General features: G+C 43.7%; 1 protein-coding gene and 1 long non-coding RNA gene across 3 annotated transcripts; both read left to right on the plus strand.

The window, feature by feature from the left end:
• Positions 1-10,764, plus strand: LOC120829367 (deoxynucleoside triphosphate triphosphohydrolase SAMHD1). Its single transcript, XM_078081699.1, has 16 exons — positions 1-741; positions 845-911; positions 1,286-1,358; positions 1,673-1,833; positions 5,380-5,495; positions 5,583-5,653; positions 6,197-6,355; positions 6,447-6,547; positions 6,624-6,732; positions 7,578-7,669; positions 7,748-7,863; positions 8,739-8,878; positions 9,289-9,372; positions 9,459-9,563; positions 9,725-9,862; positions 10,072-10,764. Exons 1-16 carry the CDS (start codon positions 573-575, stop codon positions 10,192-10,194), a joined length of 1,824 nt encoding a protein of 607 aa, XP_077937825.1. The 5' UTR covers positions 1-572; the 3' UTR covers positions 10,195-10,764.
• Positions 10,765-19,417: 8,653 nt separating this feature from the next.
• LOC144383590 (uncharacterized) lies at positions 19,418-22,869 on the plus strand. Of its 2 annotated transcripts, none has more exons than XR_013451025.1 (6): positions 19,418-20,157; positions 20,652-20,725; positions 21,626-21,685; positions 21,851-21,982; positions 22,127-22,313; positions 22,704-22,868. It is a non-coding gene; the product is annotated as an uncharacterized LOC144383590 (long non-coding RNA). The 2 variants fall into 2 exon arrangements; XR_013451026.1 differs by having other exon boundaries at positions 20,017-20,157; positions 21,856-21,982; positions 22,704-22,869.
• Positions 22,870-23,329: the final 460 nt, after the last annotated feature.

A 23,329-nucleotide genomic window follows, 5' to 3' on the forward strand; every position in this document is an offset into this window, starting at 1 on the left:
CACTGATTGGGATGTAATCCGGGGTTTATCTTTCTATAAATGTCAACCTACGTTTTCTCACGGCGGCTTGTTGCTCCGCCCTCCTCGTCCCAGCCAATCGGAAGCCACGCCCATCAAGCTGTAGCCAAACAGCAAGTAAAGTACCGGAAGTAAGTTGTTTTACTTTAAAATGAATCCGTAAATATGTCCACATCTTTAATAGATATATAATAAATATCTTTATTATTTATTAATTTCATCACTTCTAAAACCATATTTCCAATTGATGACAATATTTATGTATTTCATGGAACAAAAAAATACATCTTTGGCGAACACTGCACGTTATCCGTCCGTCGTGTTTTATTTTGAAAACCATCCACCGGAAACGTTGCCCGTGTCGGATGAGCTTGACACACCGGTGAGGAAACAAAACCCGGGTGATTCTCGCCGGTCGCGGTGTCTTCTTGCCGCGCGGTTCCGATCAGCTGCTGCGGTTCGACGTCGCTTCATCGCCGGCTGTGATTCAGCGGGTCTCCCTCTCTCACCGCGCGGGACTCACCAACTCTTCTGACCCGGTTCCCCGGTCCATCATGGCAAGCCGAAAGCGATCGTTTCCCCCCGATAGCAGCCTCAGCGCGCCGGGGAAGAGAGCACCGGGGCCCGGAGCGCCACAGACGGACTACGCGGGATGGGGAGCAGAAGAAACGTGTCGGTACCTGCGGGCGGAAGGTCTCGGAGAGTGGGAGGATGCGTTTAGAGGTTGGTCCTCTTTGTTGGAAATCTTAATTATAAATGTTGATATGTATACAAAAGCTATTTTTAAATATTTCTTCTCATCTGTGTTTTTGTCTCCGGCATCCAGAGCACAGAATCACCGGGGTGGGGCTGCGCTACCTGGCGGATGCTGATCTGGAGAAGATGGGCTTGAAGTAAGTTTGTTGAACATGAAACCCTGAGGGTCTCACAGGACGTCAGCAGGTCCATAGCTTCAGCGCGAGGGCTGCGACCTGTCAGGGGACCACGACTACCTCAGAACGCATCACACGCTATTTATTGGTACTTATGGGCTCTCTTCATGAGGTCTTACCCACCAGAACGCTCACAGGGGTTCCCCTTCATCCTGACAGGAAACAATGTCCAGATGGACAAAGTAGGTCCTGAGTTCTTACACTTGTTATCATGGTATGAATCTTCAGAGCAGAGGCCATAAACCAGGTTGGGTCACAGAGGGGTTAACTGGGGATTGGCTTTAATGTTCCCTCACCATTTGTTTCTGTCTCCTCATGGACGGGTTCACGTCCAGGTTCCTCGGGGACCGCCTGCGAGTTCTACACAGCCTCAGGACGCTGTGGCAGATCGAAGTGGAGCCGAGCAAGGTAACATCTGCACAAGTTCAGGGCCGAAGGGCCGATGAAGACACAATAGAGCGAAGGAGAGGAACTTGTGTGATTAACCCGAGAGGAAGTGAAGATTGTTTCTGTTCCCTTTTCCAAACAAACCGTTGAAGTCTGTGAAGAGACGACAAACCAGTTCCCACATTTGTGTTTCTATTTAGTGACATTTTACCTGCTTCTGATCTGCATCTCGTACTCTGATCCTTACCAACACTCTGGCTTCCTGCTACTTTGGAACCGGCTTTGGGGGTTAATTCTTGTTCTAGACGCGTCTCTCAGCTGCTTGTGTCTTCCAGGTGTTCAACGATCCCATCCACGGCCACATGGAGATGCACCCTCTGCTCATCAGAATCATCGACACGCCTCAGTTCCAGAGGCTCCGTCACATCAAGCAGCTCGGGGGGGCCTACTTTGTTTTCCCCGGAGCGTCCCACAACCGCTTCGAACACTCCCTCGGGTATGTCCTCCACTAGGGGCGCTGGTCTGTTGACCCGGCATCGCTCCGCTGGTCACTACAGTCATAAAGCCGTGAACCAACGAGTCCTATCACCACGTTAAGCGATTAAGAACAAGTTCTCATTTACCAGGATGAGCTGGCCAAGAGGCAGCAGCACCGTCCACACAAGTGACACAAACGGACACAATACAGTATGACAAACAAATGGCTAAAAACAACATTGTTAAATTAATAAACACTATGTAGAAAAAAGGCAGATTACTGGAAGTACTTTGTAAAAATGGAAGAGAGAGAAGTGCCTACAACAGTCAACTATGGCTCGGTGCAGCTTTTGTTTGAACATGTCGAGAGACGTGAGGGCTGTAAGTTTGAGCGTGTTTTGTAATGAGTTCCAATCATTTGCAGCAGCAAAATGAAAGGAGTTACGACCAAACGCAGTACGGACTTTTGGAATCATCAGTCACTGGATCTTAAATGGCGTTTGCTGTCCGAAATGTGCAGAAGATTTGAGCGGTATCGGGGGTCACTCCCAAAATGATTTGTAGATCATGTAAGAATACGTGTTCAAGATTTGGAGCCCGGTCGGGGTTATCAAAAATTCAGCCGAACAACTTCTCTCGTTGTGGGAGATTTATTTGTCAGATCACAGGTCAAGTATCAGCGCTGCGTTTGCAAAGGCAGGAGCAGTTCAGGCAGCACACAGGCCGACAACCAACTAACATCAGCAAGAACATCATGTTTTGTCTAAACTGGCGTAGAGGAGGACCTTCCACCCCCCGCATCTAAAGATCCGGTCACATCCGATGTCCAGACTCCTGACTTATCGTAAACATCAGCGAACGGAGTGTGTATGTTGAATAGTGTTGGTGTGTCTCTAACCCCCCTTAGGCTGGTAAATCTACTAGTTGACCTGCAGACCTTACATTCCTCAGCCAGGACAGACACTGACTCCCCATCCTGTCAGACTCGTGTCTGCCTGCTCGGCACATCCTGCTCCCCCCCCTTACCCAACTCCTAAATCAAGTCAAGACAGCGAACCCCCAACTAAGCCCATGAAAAGAACTTTTGATCATCAACCACGAGCAGCCATGTTTTAGCCGCCAGGTGTGAAGGGGGGGCCAATCCACCAATCCAAAGATCACAGTGGTGGGTGGTGAAGGCTGCACTTGGGGATTGCTGAGTGGTGGAGGGTTTCCAGTTTTCTGAGGGTGGTCTTTGATGCCGTTTTATAAATTATATTTCCAGAGTCAAATAGAGGAAGGATGGTCATTTTCACAAGTGTGAATTTGGTGAATGAGTGTGTGAACAAGGCCTTGTTTCAATACAGGAAACCCCGTCTTTGACTTTAGCCAGAAGGATTTTGATGTGTATGTTGGGAGTCCAACCAGTAGCTGTGAAACTCCATCTCCGATCCATCAGCACTGTAGATCTTGGGAGGGCCGGGGCTGATGAGGTTTTTCCGGTCAAACCGCATACATATGGTCAGGGGCGGTTCTGCATTGAATGGCGCCCGGGGCGAGACCACCTTTGAGCGCCCCCCCCCCCCCCCAAAAAGAAAAAGTTCACAAAATTCTGCAGTTATATTTTATTTTTTTTATTTTAACTTAAGTGAGAATTACATTAGAAAAACACAACAGAACCCAGTTACTCTTGCAATTACAACAGGAAACACACATTTGCACAAAATATACAATACAAAAAATAATAATATAGAATAAATATTGTAAATAGCACAAATTCTTCATCACACAAATGTGGAAACACACTAAATACAATCGAACTGTTTCACTATTGCACTAAGAACAGAAAACACAAACTAAATCTAAAACCTGACGTTTCTGGCCTTCCTTGATTTGCAATTGAAATTTAAATCCAAAGACCGTAGGATTATGTTTATACAGCTAAAACAGCCTGGGGCCAAATTGACCCCAAACATAATATAGTAGGGTTAATTAACATGCCCTTACACTAAATGTCTTTCATTACATGCTATATTAATCTAACTTTTAGGGAGGAAACATTAGCTCCTTGGTTACAGCCTTGAATTCTATGCATGGCACACTCTTAGTTCTGACTGTTAAACAATACTTTGTCACAAAATACAGTTGTAGCAAATAGCAAATGTCCGTCTTTGAAACTACCTACAGATTTGAGAATTCTGTTGGTTAATGACAGGACCTAACTTTAAACCAAATGATGGAAATAAACAATAACTGAACTTGTAAGAGTTTTGTTGCAAAGCACATATTATGGTGAAATTACAAACCTTGTGTTTGTTGAGTTAAAACCGAATTATTGTTTTATAAGCATTAAGCAACCTAGCAAAAAGGCTAACAGACGAAAGAGTTACCCCACCAATTAATGTATGACACATGTATAATCATACAGAGAGACAACATATTTGCATACCTCCATCTTTTGCTCGTTTCTCCTCCTTTTCTTTTCTTTTCTTTCTGTAGGGAACCTGATGATTTTAACCTTTTTCTGTCCATCTGTTTTTATTTGCCTCTGACGCGACAAGCAACAGATTTCCCCCCAACACTGTCAGTCACGACCAGAAGTCAAGACTAAACCAATTAACCTTGGTGACAGGTGACACATAATCGTTTTGTATTACCAATTTTTATTGGCCATTTCACACAATTCCTAAAAAACAAAAATGTGCAGGAACTAACTTCATTTATCATTATTGAAATGTGTGTTATTTCTAAGAAAGTCGGTGTGTGACTGACTTTAGCCCACTAATTACATTAGCGTATTAAACAGTGAATCCCCGACCCCTGCCCCCCCCCCTTATCCGACCGTTCCATTTGGGTGACCCAGAGGTGAACTGCCCCCGCGCGCCCCTCCCTTTTCCCCTTCTCACACAGCTTCTTTGCACAGCACCTCCAACAAGCAGGGCGCCTGCAGCCGCAGGGGGCCACAATCTGCCAATTCCCCACACAGTGAAACGATCGATGATAGAAAACTGCTTCGCGGAGCAGAGGATTTTTTTTTTTTTTTCAGCGCTCGTGCCGCCCCCCATGAGCCATGAAAAAATGCCGGCCCGGGCGGCTGACCGGTTCGCCCGTGCCCAGAACCGCCACTGCATATGGTCTTTTTGGAGTTGAGGACCGGGTGGAGGTTGTGGAAAGACTGTTGGATGGTAGTGAGGCTTTGTTGAATGGACAGAGTGGAGTGAGGGACCAGCTGAATATATGATGGTGTCATCCGCATACAGATGAATAGAGGAATTTCCAGCAGCTTTGGCCACATCATTAATATAAATAGAGAACAAAATAGGGCCTAAAATGGAGCCTTGAGGCACACCTTTTGAAATGTTAAGAATTCAGACGTGATGTTTTCCGTCTTAACCCGCTGGACACGAACAGCCATGTAGCTATAAAACCAGTTGCAACATCCACTGGACAAGCCGACGCTGGGAAGTCTTACCGTAGACCCACAAATGGATGAACATGACTTCTTGTTAGGCTATAAACGTGAAGAAAACGCTCCGATGAGTCTCTTCATCCGGTGTAGCTCATTGGTGTTTGTCCTCGTCCTCAGGGTGGGGCATCTGGCCGGACAACTGGTCCGAGCTCTGGACCAGAGGCAGCCAGAGCTCCACATCACCCGCAGAGACGTCCTCTGTGTGCAGATCGCCGGGCTCTGCCACGACCTCGGTGAGTTCAGTTCAGTGTCGGGGGCTTAATGGCGACCTATCGGGACCAGAAGTGATGGCGTGTTGATTACATCCTCTTCCCCTCCAGGACACGGGCCCTTCTCCCACATGTTTGACGGAAAGTTCATCCCCAAAGCGCGCCCAGGTCTCACCTGGAAGGTAGGACACAATGACACTTATATTTTACTGTTTATAGATCACTTCCTGTGCATTGGGTTCTTTCCTTCATTTCTTTTTTATGTGTTATTTTATTTGGAGTCTCTGCTCCTAAAAAAAAAAAGCACAATGTGAACAACTGGAAAAGTTACTTCTGCCTGTTTTTGTCTGTGAGGCCCTGAGATCTCAGTTAAATTCTTTTTAAACTTTTATCTGCTCCACTTTAACCTAAAGACTCCGTTTGCATCACAATCAGCTGGGATTCACAAATCCTCTCACCTGGTCTCACCTCGCCCCACTTCCATTCTTACTTTAGATCTGGTGTTATTCCCCTGCTTTTAACCTAAAGATACAGTAACAAAGACGTATGTTGACAGAGGCCTTTTTTATATGAGCTGCCATAATTCATTCGTAATGTAATTTGACTTCATGGAACGACAGTAAGTACAAGATTAGGGACACAGTGGAGTGGACTTTCTATTTGAGTCATCTTACTTTCACTTTCACGTCCTGACCATTTTCCTTTTCTGATTTTTGATGTTGCAGCATGAGGACGCCTCCGTGAAGATGTTTGACCACCTGGTGGCTGACAACGATCTGCAGCCCGTGATGGAGGAGCACGGCCTGAAGCTGCCAGAGGACCTGGACTTCATCAAGGAACAGATCGCCGGACCGATGGACCCAAAGGACATGAAGAAGCTGGAGGTAGTCGAATTAAATGTTTTGGGTCTCCAGGTGGAAGAATGATCACGTTGTTCTATTCGTTCCTGACGTCACTGTGGTCTCATCTCCCCAGTGGCCCTATAGAGGCCGTCCAGAGGACAAGTCCTTCCTCTATGAAATCGTGTCCAACAAAAGAAACGGCATCGATGTGGACAAGTGGGACTACTTTGCCAGGTGGGGTCTGTACCCTGAATGTTCCTTATTCATCTGTTAACTTGGTCTTCTCACCACGACGTGTCTTCATCCTCAGGGACTGCTACCACCTGGGCATCAAGAACAACTTTGACTACAGCCGCTGCCTGATGTTCGCCAAAGTGTGTGAGGTAGACGGGCAGAAGCACATCTGCACCAGAGACAAGGTGCTTCTAACCCACCGGAGATCCAAAGGCTCAATTTGAGAAGCGTGCTCTCTTTAAACAGTCGCCCAAACTACACCTGTTCATCACAAGCTGTAGAATAAATATTCTCTTCAGATTTTTAAAAACTTTTCAACTATAAAAACCTAATCAACGTTATCCTCAAGTTTATCATTTATGTAGTCGCCATCTTTGGTTCTTTGCAAGCAGCGAAAAGGAAGAGCCCATATTGGGAGGAGAAGGCGTATGTCTCTGGTAAAGACCTGTATATTTTCTAAATATTTACCGGAACCCGGCGGGTACCGACGGGTTGGGCCGGGTATCCACCCTCTAGTTTATAAGAAAGAAATACAGCCTGGCAGGACCAAATACAGGGGAATTTGGGCGATTTTGATGCACAAAATGATGTTTCCGTCTGAAAGTTGCAATTCTGTTTCAAACGGTACATTCTGCGAATCCCGTCTGTTTTCTGTTATCGTGGACATTTTCTCCCCCTGAACCACTTCGCGAACCCTTCCCCAGTCTTGGAACCGAGGTTCTACGTCATTACTTATTAAGATATTTTATATATGGAATGTTCAATGCCTTATCGATGTGTCCGAGCCCGACTATATTTTCTAAATATTTATCCGAACCCGGCCCCAGCCGACGGGCTCGGGCCGGGTATCCACCCTCTGATGGGAGCAGAGGAGTCGCCCCCTGCTGGTCAGTAGGGAGGATCCGGGCACTCAAGCGTTTGCTCTACGTTTACATTTTGTGTGCATTCATTTCAGATGTGAGTCTCTTTGAAAATACCTTGTCAGAACTTCCGTCCTCCGTGCGTCCTCTAATCGGTTGTCTCTTAACAGGAAGTGGGAAATCTGTACGACATGTTCCACACAAGGAACTGTCTCCACCGGAGAGCCTACCAGCACAAAGTGGCCAAAATCGTGGAGACTATGTGAGGAGCTTGTTGTCTTTTCTTCATGACCCCCCACGTGTGCTACGTTTTTACACAGCGATCATGTGATTTTCTCAGGATCACTGAGGCCTTTTTGAAAGCAGACGGGCACATCCTGTTTGAAGGCTCTAAAGGGAAGATGTTCTCTCTCTCCACGGCAATCGATGACATGGAGGCCTACACCAAGGTGACCGGTGAGTAGAAACACGCCGTCACTTTGATTTCCACCTGAATGTTTTCCATGTGAAGCAGGAATTGATAACAACAAGTTTGACGTTATGTGCTGATATCCACTGAAACGAGGCGATGAGGGATCAGTGTGTGTGTGACACTGTGAACAACAAGAGTCGTGGGTCTCAATGAAGAAACTTCAAAGGCTCAGAGCAAACGCTTTTATTTACTTTATAAGAAAAATTCAGATTATAACAAGTTAGAGGAAAAAAGGAGAATGAAGTGTTGAACTTAGAAAGTCCGGACTCGTTCCTGAGGCAGATCTTATTCTACAGCTTCTCTCACCGCAAGAACCACCCCAAAAACCAACAACCAGCTCCAACTGTCCCTTTTACACCAGAAAGACACTAAGTGTGTAAATAAGGCTGACATTATACCTCTTATAATACCCTGGTTAAGTCTATTTTATATGTTCTCCATAAAATGGCTGATGATATTATCAACAGTGTTTGGTCTTACTCATAAGGTTAAAACATACGCACCTCAGATATATGTCCCCTTTTCCGTCCTAAACCCTTAATAGTTCTTCCTCCTTAAAACGTCATACGACATCATTATCAATTTTGCATATCCTGCTGTCCTCTCAACACCCCCTCGCGCTAAATTGGAAATGTTGCCTCCCATATTCCATCACAATGCTAGATCGCATCCATCCCATCATCCGTGCTAATTCAGACTTCTAACAAGACAAACTCAGAAGAAACAACAAAGTGCAATTTCATCAAATAAGCCCATTTACAACTTGTTACAGATAAGAAGCATTAGAAGTACAACGTGAGTGCTACAGTCAGTGTCTTAGTGGAGGTCGAGTCTGAAGAGCTCCCTGCTCTCTTTCTAGATAACGTCTTTGAACAAATACTCAACTCGTCCTCCGCGGCGCTGAAGGACTCGAGGGAGATTCTTAAAAACGTCGTGTGTCGACGCCTCTACAAATGTCTCGGCCACACCCAGGCGGACCAACACGAGAACGTCCCTCAGGTGTGTGTGTGTGTGTGTGTGTGTGTGTGTGTGCGCGCGTGCCACATTGCTCGAGTAGCTGCATGCGCCGCTGTGTGTGTGTGTGTGTGTGTGTGTGTGTGTGCGCGTCACATTGCTCGAGTAGCTGCATGCGCCGCTTCTACGTGTACTGAGATGACAGTGACTTTCATTATCGGGTCATGGATCATTTCTGGGATCCAGGTTTTTTTATTTATTTACCAGATTGTCAGTAAAGTGAAGAATTACTGATGATTTCCAGCTGACCGTCAGTCTGAATACGGCTAAATAGAACATTTAAGCCGAGGGGTGAATGTATTATTTCAAACTGCATAAATTGATGTGATGCATCGTAACCCCCCCCCCATGGTTAAATAAGCAACCTCCACCTCCTGCTCTTTCCCCTCTGAAAGGAGAGGATTGCGAGCTGGGAAGCCGATCTGGCTCGATGCGCCTCTCAGGACGTGGTTCTGAATCCAGAGGACTTCATCATCGATGTGAGGCTTATTGATCTGATCAGTCCCCGTGCTCCCTGCTCTACCATGTGTCTGCAGGCTTCACTACAACCTTCTCACTCTTTTAGGTCATCAACTTGGACTACGGGATGAAGGAGAAGAACCCCATCAACAGCGTGCGCTTCTACAGCAAGGACGACCCGAGCAAAGCCGTCCAGATCCGCAAGAACCAGGTCAGACCCGAACCAGAAGCCCCGACTTCAGATCTCAGGAGTATAGAGGGTGACATCAAGATACTGTTGTCATGGAAACCGCGAAGAAGAAGCAGCTTTGTGGACTCTGACCGTTTTCACCTGTCCTCAAAACTAAGCCGCCTGCTTCTCCTCCTCGCCAGGTGTCTAAACTTCTCCCGGAGCAGTTTGCCGAGCAGCTGATCCGGGTTTACTGCAAGAAGCTTGACAGCAGGAGTCTGGAGGCGGCAAAGAAGAACTTTGTCCAGTGGTGCATGGACGAGAACTTCTCGAAGCCTCAGGTAATCTGCACCTGCAGAGACGATCGGTTACAATGCAGGAACAGGAAAAAAACACCTGCAACAAGCTGGAAAACGGTGACAAAATCACAGAAAATAAGTCCAATTGTATAAAAGTCTGACAAAATAACTACTTCTCTCTTGATTTTTTTGTCCCTCAGTAAACCGTTTATGGTCCCAATCTGTCCTCTGTTGTTTTGTTCCTCACACAGGACGGAGACATAATCGCCCCCGAGCTGACTCCTCTGAAGCCCAGCCGGCAGGAAGACGACGACGACAACAAGAAGGAAGTAAACCCAGTTGGTAAAGCCAGAATTCAGCTTTTTGAAAGATGAGAGAGAGCAGAGAATCCTCCGTCACACAAATATAATCTATATTATCAATATTTTGTGCAAAGATTATAATATCTTTGCACCAAAAGAGGATGCGGTGTTCAGGGCCCTTTGCTTAGGATTTTAAACTCTTTGTAACGTTCACAAAGTTTTTGTTTTAGTTTTATCATTTTTAATGCATGTTTCATTTGAGAGCACGTGTAACTAATCATGCTCATTTTCTTTCAGCTTTAAGAAACTTCTGTCACAACTTTTAAAAGATATATTTAAATAATTCGTCAGTGAACAGATTTTGACGTGTATTTATTTTTCAGATGTGTGTGATGTTGACTTATTTATAGTTCTGTTAACGAGTGGCTCAACCTAATTATTTTTAAGGTTTTTCTTTTTTTTTATGTCACTTGATGTTTTCCATATTACCAAAATGTAATCTAATGCAAATCTCCTGAGGTTTATTTTATTCTTGGCTGCTTTTGTAAAAATGATAAAAAGAAAAGAGAAATATTTTTGCGTGCAAAGGGAAACTTAAAGATGCTGTGTGGTGCTCCAAAGAAATAAAACGGGTTCTTCTCAGATTGTCCTCGTGTAATGACCCTTGTTGAACACCAGGGGGCGCCATGCTCCCTTAGAGCAGAGGATGGTGGTTTAAGAAGAAGCCATTTTTATTATATTGCACATACAGGAAATTGTTCTCTGCATTAATCCCATCCCACACAGTGGAAGCAGCGGGCTGCTGTAAAGGCGCCGGGGAGCAGTTAGGAGTCTTGCTCAGGGGCGATCGAACCGCCTGAGGTTCCTGGCGCAGCCTCTGTACTCCAACGCGCCACGGTCGCCTCCATAACAATTGTTTTATTGAAACAAGCAGAAAACATCCAACCAACAAAGTAATGTCAAATTAAGAAAAGAGACAACAGGTTAATAAGTTGAAAATAGGCCTGTCAATATATTAAAATTAACTAATTAATCGCATTTTGGAATTCATAAATTGTGATTAATCTCAACAATGTTATTAATGAATGTTTTTTCTTCTAAAGAGGAAATCTTATTTTATAATGTGTGTATTTTAGACACAGTTGTTTAATTATTTTAAACACAAAACTCATTTCATCATCTTGGAGGCATAATTCCACAGGGTGGAACATGTTTATAACCTGGTTGGTTGGTGTTTAATCCACTTTATTCTCCAACTCTCAGAAGTAATTGCGCTCTCGCCATCCGGATCCCTCGTGTGACTTCTCTCTCCCCTCCGCCACTACTACTTAAATAGACAGGCATACAAACTATTCATGCCATTGAATGCAGCTGAGGCCAATTGCTCAGGGAACGGTGGCAGGTGACGCCTCCACCTGCCACCTGACATTTAAACATAAAGTTATGAATTTAAACGTAACATAACCGGTAAACAAACACCAGTCTCAGATTAAAAGTTATGAACACTCAGCTTAGTTTTACTATAGTATCTTATGTATAACCGCTACAGAAAAGCGGATAGAAGCGGAGAATTTCGTAGAAGTAGAACGGCTGACAGTCAGACAGTCAAGTTTGGTTCTGCTTTAGTTCTGGACTGTTCCTTTGTCCTTTTGTCCTTTTTGCGTCCATTTGGGAGACTTCAAGGTGGAAGGCGTGTAAACGAAACAAAAAGGAGTGAACAGGACGTTAAACCAGCTGACCGGCATCCTTCATCATCTCTCAGGATCAGCATCCTGTTCAACAGGTTTGCTTTTTAATAAACAAACATGCAAGAATGTTTTAATTATTAGTCATCAGTGGTGGCTGGTGGAAAATGTCCGGACATAAAAGCACATTAAAGAAGGCCGTAAGATTGGTGCTTTTCGCTGTTCAAAATCTGCCCTCTTTGCTTCAGATTTTACTCATACACACTAGTGAGATGCTCTTACGTTCACTAGTGAGATGCTCTTATACACACTAGTGAGATGCTCTTATACACACTAGTGAGATGCTCTTACGCACAGCTGATCAGCAGTGGATTAAATGGCTGTGCCAAGCCAGAGTGGGGTGTTGCTACAGTGGAAGCCAGAGCGGAACCACAGAGGTGTTGGGTGCTGCCTTGAGGAGTTTCTGCGAGCCAGTGAAGAAGGAGCCGTACCCCAAACCCGTCTTCCTTTCGGAGATTATTTTCAGTTGCCTTGTGTTGAGTTTTCCATCATTAAATACCCTTTTTTGCTGTTAGTCAAGATCTCCCGGGTTTATTATTTGAACTTGTTTACATCCTCCACCCCTAGACACTGGTGAGATGCGCATGAGTGTTTCATCAGTACGCGGAAGAGTGTCTCAGTAGTCAAGTCCTAAACGGCCCCTCATACTTATGTTTCGCTTTGGGTCGTCCTATAGTTTCCACCCTGTGTTCCGCCCGCTGCCACGCCCCATGGCTCATCCCGTAGACGGTGCTCTGGCTCGCCGTCAGTCTGTCCGGTTACCAGGCTGGTCTCAGGGGCCGTTTGACTCTGGCAAAGCTATGGCAAAGCTTCATCTTTGAGTCACGATAATTTGAAAACCTTATGAGATCAACAATTGCGAGTTGTCTTTTTACAGTGTAACGCTTCATGACGAGTACTCGAACGTTCGGTTCTGGCCTGTTTTTTTGTCCTTTTTGCGTCTGTGGCATCGCACGGGGACAAGTGGTAGAAGGGTGCTACTTCCCCTGTAAACGCTGGCGCATGTTTCTGCGTCTTTACGCTCCGTCGTGTCGACGCACTCGTTTCACCTCCTGGGTGTAAAGTCTTGCGTGTGTCGCAGAGCGATTCACCTCCAGAACAACAGGTGGAGTAACGTGTTTTGTTGAAGACGACGTAGAGAGTCCAGTGGTTCTGGACTGTTCCTTTGTCCTTTTGTCCTTTTTGCGTCCATTTGGGAGACTTCAAGGTGGAAGGCGTGTAAACGAAACAAAAAGGAGTGCACAAGACTTTAAACCCGCTGACCGGCATCCTTCATCATCTCTCAGGATCAGCATCCTGTTCAACAGGTTTGCTTTTTAATAAACAAACATGCAAGAATGTTTTAATTATTAGTCATCAGTGGTGGCTGGTGGAAAATGTCCGGACATAAAAGCACATTAAAGAAGGCCGTAAGATTGGTCGCACGGGGACAAGTGGTCGCACGGGGACAAGTGGTAGAAGGGTGCTACTTCCCCTGTAAACGCTGGCGCATGTTTCTGCGTCTTTACGCTCCGTCGTGTCGACGCACTCGTTTCACCTCCTGGTTGTAAAGTCTTGCGTGTGTCGCAGAGCGATTCACCTCCAGAAAAACAGGTGGAGTAACGTGTTTTGTTGAAGACGACCTAGAGAGTCCAGTGGTTCTGGACTGTTCCTTTGTCCTTTTGTCCTTTTTGCGTCCATTTGGGAGACTTCAAGGTGGAAGGCGTGTAAACGAACAAAAAGGAGTGAACAGGAAGTTAAACCAGCTGACGGGCATCCTTCATCATCTCTCAGGATCAGCATCCTGTTCAACAGGTTTGCTTTTTAATAAACAAACATGCAAGAATGTTTTAATTATTAGTCATCAGTGGTGGCTGGTGGAAAATGTCCGGACATAAAAGCACATTAAAGAAGGCCGTAAGATTGGTGCTTTTCGCTGTTCAAAATCTGCCCTCTTTGCTTCAGATTTTACTCATACACACTAGTGAGATGCTCTTACCTTCACTGGTAAGATGCTCTTAAACACACTAGTGACATACTCTTATACACACTAGTGAGATGCTCTTATACACACTAGTGAGATGCTCTTATACACACTAGTGAGATGCTCTTACGTTCGCTATTGGCATGCTCTTATACACACTAGTGAGATGCTCTTACGTTCAATAGTGAGATGCTCTTATACACACTAGTGAGATGCTCTTACGTTCGCTAGTGGCATGCTCTTATACACACTAGTGAGATGCTCTTACGTTCACTAGTGAGATGCTCTTACGTTCGCTAGTGGCATGCTCTTATACACACTAGTGAGATGCTCTTACGTTCAATAGTGACATGCTCTTATACACACTAGTGAGATGCTCTTATACACACTAGTGAGATGCTCTTACGTTCACTAGTGACATGCTCTTATACACACTAGTGAGATGCTCTTATACACACTAGTGAGATGCTCTTACGTTCGCTAGTGGCATGCTCTTATACACACTAGTGAGATGCTCTTACGTTCACTAGTGACATGCTCTTATACACACTAGTGAGATGCTCTTATGTTCAATAGTGAGATGCTCTTACGTTCACTAGTGACATGCTCTTATACACACTAGTGACATGCTCTTATACACACTAGTGAGATGCTCTTACGTTCACTAGTGAGATGCTCTTACGTTCAATAGTGAGATGCTCTTATACACACTAGTGAGATGCTCTTACGTTCACTAGTGAGATGCTCTTACGTACACTAGTGAGATGCTCTTACGTTCGCTAGTGACATGCTCTTATACACACTAGTGAGATGCTCTTACGTTCACTAGTGACATGCTCTTATACACACTAGTGAGATGCTCTTATACACACTAGTGAGATGCTCTTATACACACTAGTGAGATGCTCTTACGTTCACTAGTGACATGCTCTTACGTTAATCAACTAATTAACTGATTAATGTTAGGTCTCTTAATAACAAATCGTTTTTAGTCAATGATTTTATTACCACTTCTAAACTTGATTTTATGTTTTTAACTGAAACATGGCTAGAACAAAATAACAGTGCAAGCATTCTGATTGAGGCAGCACCCCCCAACTATAACTTTATTGATGTATGTAGATCTGGAAAAAGAGGTGGAGGGGTTGCTGCTATATTTAAAAATATATTTCAGGGGAAACAGATGTCACTTAGTGATTTTCCATCATTCGAATATCTTTGTGTTGTATTGAAAGGTTCTCCCAGAGTTCTCCTGTTAATTATTTACAGGCCACCTAAATATTCTGCACATTTTTTAGATGATTTTACTGAATTATTTTCTAGCATCTCTACCGACTTTGACTGTCTAGTTATAACTGGTGACTTTAATTTTCATACTGACGATTTGAATGACAAGGGTGCAAAAGAACTTTTGACTGTTTTAGACACATTTGAACTGTCTCAACATGTGAAAGAGGCTACTCATTGTAAGGGACACACCCTGGACCTGATTATCACAAAAGGTCTCATTGTTTCGGATGTTTTTGTGGAGCAGATGAATTAACTTTAACAATGAGATCTCAGGCCTTACAGACAAAAACAGGCAATTAAAGTAATTGTCTGACTTTCCAGTTGTTCACGTTCTGCTTTTGTTGGAGCGGCAGGGAGTTTACTGGCCTGACACGTTCTTGTTAGTTGTTTATGGCAAAGCTTCATCTTTGAGTCACGATAATTTGAAAACCTTATGAGATCAACAATTGCGAGTTGTCTTTTTACAGTGTAACGCTTCATGACGAGTACTCGAACGTTCGGTTCTGGCCTGTTTTTTTGTCCTTTTTGCGTCTGTGGCATCGCACGGGGACAAGTGGTAGAAGGGTGCTACTTCCCCTGTAAACGCTGGCGCATGTTTCTGCGTCTTTACGCTCCGTCGTGTCGACGCACTCGTTTCACCTCCTGGTTGTAAAGTCTTGCGTGTGTCGCAGAGCGATTCACCTCCAGAACAACAGGTGGAGTAACGTGTTTTGTTGAAGACGACGTAGAGAGTCCAGTGGTTCTGGACTGTTCCTTTGTCCTTTTGTCCTTTTTGCGTCCATTTGGGAGACTTCAAGGTGGAAGGCGTGTAAACGAAACAAAAAGGAGTGCACAAGACTTTAAACCCGCTGACCGGCATCCTTCATCATCTCTCAGGATCAGCATCCTGTTCAACAGGTTTGCTTTTTAATAAACAAACATGCAAGAATGTTTTAATTATTAGTCATCAGTGGTGGCTGGTGGAAAATGTCCGGACATAAAAGCACATTAAAGAAGGCCGTAAGATTGGTCGCACGGGGACAAGTGGTCGCACGGGGACAAGTGGTAGAAGGGTGCTACTTCCCCTGTAAACGCTGGCGCATGTTTCTGCGTCTTTACGCTCCGTCGTGTCGACGCACTCGTTTCACCTCCTGGTTGTAAAGTCTTGCGTGTGTCGCAGAGCGATTCACCTCCAGAAAAACAGGTGGAGTAACGTGTTTTGTTGAAGACGACCTAGAGAGTCCAGTGGTTCTGGACTGTTCCTTTGTCCTTTTGTCCTTTTTGCGTCCATTTGGGAGACTTCAAGGTGGAAGGCGTGTAAACGAACAAAAAGGAGTGAACAGGAAGTTAAACCAGCTGACGGGCATCCTTCATCATCTCTCAGGATCAGCATCCTGTTCAACAGGTTTGCTTTTTAATAAACAAACATGCAAGAATGTTTTAATTATTAGTCATCAGTGGTGGCTGGTGGAAAATGTCCGGACATAAAAGCACATTAAAGAAGGCCGTAAGATTGGTGCTTTTCGCTGTTCAAAATCTGCCCTCTTTGCTTCAGATTTTACTCATACACAGTAGTGAGATGCTCTTATACACACTAGTGAGATGCTCTTATACGCACTAGTGAGATGCTCTTACGTTCACTAGTGAGATGCTCTTACCTTCACTAGTAAGATGCTCTTATACACACTAGTGAGATGCTCTTACGTTCACTAGTGACATGCTCTTATGTTCAATAGTGAGATGCTCTTATACGCACTAGTGAGATGCTCTTACGTTCAATAGTGAGATGCTCTTATGTTCAATAGTGAGATGCTCTTATACGCACTAGTGAGATGCTCTTATACACACTAGTGAGATGCTCTTACGTTCACTAGTGAGATGCTCTTACCTTCACTAGTAAGATGCTCTTATACACACTAGTGAGATGCTCTTACGTTCACTAGTGACATGCTCTTATACACACTAATGAGATGCTCTTATACACACTAGTGACATGCTCTTATACACACTAGTGAGATGCTCTTACGTTCACTAGTGACATGCTCTTATACACACTAATGAGATGCTCTTATACACACTAGTGAGATGCTCTTATACACACTAGTGAGATGCTCTTACGTACACTAGTGAGATGCTCTTACGTTCGCTAGTGACATGCTCTTATACACACTAGTGAGATGCTCTTATACACACTAGTGAGATGCTCTTATACACACTAGTGAGATGCTCTTACGTTCACTAGTGACATGCTCTTATACACACTAGTGAGATGCTCTTATACACACTAGTGAGATGCTCTTACGTTCGCTAGTGGCATGCTCTTATACACACTAGTGAGATGCTCTTACGTTCACTAGTGACATGCTCTTATACACACTAGTGAGATGCTCTTACGTTCGCTAGTGGCATGCTCTTATACACACTAGTGAGATGCTCTTACGTTCGCTAGTGGCATGCTCTTATACACACTAGTGAGATGCTCTTACGTTCACTAGTGACATGCTCTTATACACACTAGTGAGATGCTCTTACGTTCGCTAGTGGCATGCTCTTATACACACTAGTGAGATGCTCTTACGTTCACTAGTGACATGCTCGTATACACACTAGTGAGATGCTCTTACGTTCAATAGTGAGATGCTCTTACGTTCACTAGTGACATGCTCTTATACACACTAGTGAGATGCTCTTATACACACTAGTGAGATGCTCTTACGTTCACTAGTGACATGCTCTTATACACACTAGTGAGATGCTCTTATACACACTAGTGAGATGCTCTTACGTTCACTAATGACATGCTCTTACGTTAATCAACTAATTAACTGATTAATGTTAGGTCTCTTAATAACAAATCGTTTTTAGTCAATGATTTTATTACCACTTCTAAACTTGATTTTATTTTTTTAACTGAAACATGGCTAGAACAAAATAACAGTGCAAGCATTCTGATTGAGGCAGCACCCCCCAACTATAACTTTATTGATGTATGTAGATCTGGAAAAAGAGGTGGAGGGGTTGCTGCTATATTTAAAAATATATTTCAGGGGAAACAGATGTCACTTAGTGATTTTCCATCATTCGAATATCTTTATGTTGTATTGAAAGGTTCTCCCAGAGTTCTCCTGTTAATTATTTACAGGCCACCTAAATATTCTGCACATTTTTTAGATGATTTTACTGAATTATTGTCTAGCATCTCTACCGACTTTGACTGTCTAGTTATAACCGGTGACTTTAATTTTCATACTGACGATTTGAATGACAAGGGTGCAAAAGAACTTTTGACTATTTTAGACACATTTGAACTGTCTCAACATGTGAAAGAGGCTACTCATTGTAGGGGACCTGATTATCACAAAAGGTCTCATTGTTTCGGATGTTTTTGTGGAGCAGATGAAATAACTTTAACAATGAGATCTCAGGCCTCACAGACAAAAACAGGCAATTAAAGTAATTGTCTGACTTTCCAGTTGTTCACGTTCTGCTTTTGTTGGAGCGGCAGGGAGTTTTCTGGCCTGACACGTTCTTGTTAGTTGTTTATGGCAAAGCTTCATCTTTGAGTCCCGATAATTTGAAAACCTTATGAGATCAACAATTGCGAGTTCTCTTTTTACAGTGTAACGCTTCATGACGAGTACTCGAACGTTCGGTTCTGGCCTGTTTTTTTGTCCTTTTTGCGTCTGTGGCATCGCACGGGGACAAGTGGTAGAAGGGTGCTACTTCCCCTGTAAACGCTGGCGCGTGTTTCTGCGTCTTTACGCTGCGTCGTGTCGACGCACTCGTTTCACTTCCTGGTTGTAAAGTCTTGCGTGTGTCGCAGAGCAATTCACCTCCAGAACAACAGGTGGAGTAACGTGTTTTGTTGAAGACGACCTAGAGAGTCCAGTGGTTCTGGACTGTTCCTTTGTCCTTTTGTCCTTTTTGCGTCCATTTGGGAGACTTCAAGGTGGAAGGCGTGTAAACGAAACAAAAAGGAGTGAACAAGACTTTAAACCCGCTGACCGGCATCCTTCATCATCTCTCAGGATCAGCATCCTGTTCAACAGGTTTGCTTTTTAATAAACAAACATGCAAGAATGTTTTAATTATTAGTCATCAGTGGTGGCTGGTGGAAAATGTCCGGACATAAAAGCACATTAAAGAAGGCCGTAAGATTGGTGCTTTTCGCTGTTCAAAATCTGCCCTCTTTGCTTCAGATTTTACTCATACACACTAGTGAGATGCTCTTATACACACTAGTGAGATGCTCTTATACACACTAGTGAGAAAAGGCCAACAGGCAAAAACGCACACAGGAACCGGGGGAAAAAAGGCAGGCAGGAACTAACGAACATCCAGGACGATAGACAACGACGCGACAAGTGACAAGAGACATACACAGCTTAAATACACTAGGGAGGTGCAGGTTATTGAACACAGGTGGAAACAATCAGACAATGAAAGGGGATGACAGGACCAGGCCGGAAGTGAAGTTACCCAGGGAGACAAGAAGCAGAAACTACAAAATAAAATCAGGAAATAAAACCACACCGTGACACGACCCAGCTACCCAGATAGCAAAAAACATCGGCACGGCTTCTATTAGCCGCCGGCGCTAAGCTGACGGCTATAGAACATTTTAAAAGTCCCTGAAAAAAAAAAAAAAATCTAAGCACATTATAAATGTTATTGATACAACGCATAGAAGGAACTGCAGCGTTTTTTGTGTTCAGAAGTGTTTTGGGCGGGGCTAAGACGGTGGTGACTTTTCCCCAAAACAAGGTTCGCCTTTTCCCCCACAGGTTATACTGTTACTACGCATGCGCAAGGGTTCTGTTCTGTGCGCGACCATCAGTGGAACAGCTAGCTAGCAAAACAACCCAGCCCGCCGGGACATGAAGTCGATGATTGGCTTTCCAGCGGGAGGGGCGGGACATGTGCATACAATCGCCATCTTTACCGTTTACGCATTTTTCTTAAAAACACATGTTGAAGTGGCGTGTCTCCTACTTGGTTCTACTCGAAGTTGCTACAGCCTTGAGTCTGAAGTCATCGACGTTGACTACCATCGTTTAGGTAAGTACATTTTTCCTTTGTGTTTAACGCAATAATATGTTTATATTCTTTTCAGTTTAGTTATTAAAATATGCTGTCTGGTAGTAATCACCTCGGCATTTAGTAAAAATGTGTTTTAATCAGTAGTGTAAATTGTAGATACACGGTTCATTCGGAGCGCCGGGCTAATGCCATTGTAGTTATTATGAAGGAAAAAAAGTTCAAATGTAATATGAAGTCAAACCCTTCTTAAATATAGTTGTTTTGCCAAGTTTCGAAGTGCTGCCCTCTGTTTATCTGCACAGAAAAAAACGACGTCAGCAGCCCACAACCCACCGGTTACCTTTTGGTGTTTTCTAACAAACAGATTTGTAATTCTGTGAACTGCTGTACATTTCATGTTAGGTGACAATTCAATGAAGACATTTGGAGGATCTTTTTTTCCCCCACGGCATAACAACTGATTCCTAACGTTAACAATGCGTTTTGTTCCTTTGTTTGACATTTTCTTGCAGATACCTTGACCAGAGCATTACCGGTTATCTTCACCCAAGAGGCCTACTGTTGGACAATCTTTTTGGATTTAAAGGTAAATGCATTGTTAGTCACAATGTCTAGTTTCTGGGCCAAAAGAAGAAGAATATTGAAAGGAGTCGAGATGGATAAAAAGGAAATTGCGGCTGCAAACATTGCTCTACTTGCTCTTTTTCCTGACTTTGACCAAGTAAATCCCCGTGTTAATGAACATCTACATGGAATGGCTACAACAAGCCATGTACAAACTGTAACCCCTGTAGCACAGGAAATAATTGTTGATGAGGCATGTGAAGCTGGTGAGATGGTTTCCTCAAGCACAGAAGATGAAGATGAGGAAGAGGATTGCCTAAGGACACAATTGGCAGGGTGGGCTATTGACAACATGATCCCCCATGTGCAGCCTGATCTCCAAAACCTGAAAATCTTGAACATACAAATTCGTAGTGATACATACGAAATAAATACGGACTGCAACTGATGACGTCACCCTATTCAAAGTGAACGGGGACCTGCGCCCCATAGACACACTTTGTGAAGTCTAACCATGTAAAATAAACGTGTTATGATTGCATTTTTAACGAGAAATCAACGTTAACTTGTAAGAATAGAATACTAACCCTAACCCCCTCAAAAAATCCAACATGGCGGAGAGACAATCGCTCAAGAATCCGACATGTTGTTCACTCAGGGGGCATTTCGTATACATTTTTACGAACAGGTTTTGGAGATCACGTTGCCATGTGGCACTTGGTAAGCTTTTAACCATTTTGTCCAAGGATCATCCAACCCTTCCTAAAGACCCAAGAACCCTTCTGAAAACGGTGACTTGTGTTAAAACAACAGAACTCTCAGGTGGTGTATTTTTGTAGTTTGGTGTGATGCTTAATTTGTGATCCTGCCACTAAATTATACCATTTGTTAGATTTTCACATTTCTGTTTCCTATTTTACAGAACAAGGTTTCTCACCAGTGGTCCAGTCTCCACTTCTAAGAGCCAAGAGTTTGAGTACAAGTAAGTGACGTTTGTCTAAAACTATTGTTTCTATTTAAGATTAGGAATCCTTTTATGCATAATCTGTTCTTCATTACGGCACTTGACTGCCCTGGGTGAAAGGTGTCTAGGTGTGTTGTCCAATTCAGTAAATATATGCAATAACTTGTTGTCAATTTATCCAAGCCCAGAGGGAGGAGAACCAAGCCTGGAGGGCAAGCAATGCACGAGCAGCTTCGGATGACTGCAGCTCACTTCACGAGCAGGTGAAGCAAGTTGGGACAATGATCAAGACGTTTGCTCGCACTGGGCAATCAGGTACGACTTGCAAACACCTGTGTTTGTTTGATTAATTCCCCCTGGGGCAACCTATACATGTTGTATACCAACATGTAAATATCATAGTTTAGTAGCTGAGGGACCAGGACTGACTATGTTCTTTCATTTTGGGAATCCCTTTAGGTGCAGATCAGACCCTAATGCTGCGACCTCTTGGAGAGTTTGGCGATGTTGTGCGTAGCATGGAAAACAAAATGGACACATTGCTGCAACATTTCAGTGGCAATGTGTCTGTTGGAGAGTTATCGCTGCCCGGTGGTCTTTTCCTCCCCATAAACACAGGCAGGATAGCGAGCTCCAGGAACCATTTGTAAGTGTGCTGCTATTGTTTCTAACGCTGTAGGTTAATCTAAAGTCAAATTAAGATTGTACACTGCATATTTGACAGTCTGAATTCACAGCCTGTCACATTTGATATTTATGTATGAGACTCTTCAGTGAAATGTAATTTGGAGCACTTTTTTGGATTTTCGGCTCCGGTTTTTGGCCATCAAATGTGGGAAGGACCTGAAGACAACCGTGTGGAGAATGCTTCAGAGTATCTTCTCAAATCGCCTTTCAATTTCTACAACTTGGACTGGTGTAGGGGCTAAAGCTTGTTTTAAAGACCTGTTTCTGAAGCCCATTGTTCAAAGTAAGTTAGATATTCTCTTAAGTAGATGTGTATTCAAATGGAATGACAGATCTGTATTTTCTACAGGGGCCATACGGAAGAATCCGGCAACCCAGGATGCCACTGATGAGGCGGTCCAGGTTAATGTAATGCGTTACCTGAAAGGAGCATCTGACCGTGAAGGTGGAGAAAGGCGCCGCACAACAGAGAGGGACCCACAGCCGACTCCTTAAACCTAGACCATAGGCTTGTTTTATATATTTATTTAATGATTTAATATATTATATATTTTATATATATATATATATATATATATATATATATATATATATATATATATATATATATATATATATGTATATATATATTTAATATATATATATATATTTTAGAAATATATATAATATATATATATATATATATATACATATATATATAAATATATTACAGACGGCTCCAAAACAGCGTTTGCCTCCGGCGGGTAAAGCTGCGTTTGTTATAACTGCGGCGGATCGGCGGTTGACCTGCTGTCCGTCCGCGAAAGGAAGGCGGTCCGCCGACTCGTTGCTATCTGGGTTGAGGAGGACGACTGTGCCCCCCACTCACCCACAAGCGCTCAGGTTCACTTTGTATCACCTGGATACAATTTGTTCAATCAAATAAAACAAATTCACTCATCAGATCTTTGAAGAGATGATGATGCAGGACGATGA

Source organism: Gasterosteus aculeatus, chromosome 2 (assembly GCF_964276395.1).
Source record: "Gasterosteus aculeatus chromosome 2, fGasAcu3.hap1.1, whole genome shotgun sequence".
In the NCBI taxonomy this organism is placed as follows: domain Eukaryota; kingdom Metazoa; phylum Chordata; class Actinopteri; order Perciformes; family Gasterosteidae; genus Gasterosteus; species Gasterosteus aculeatus.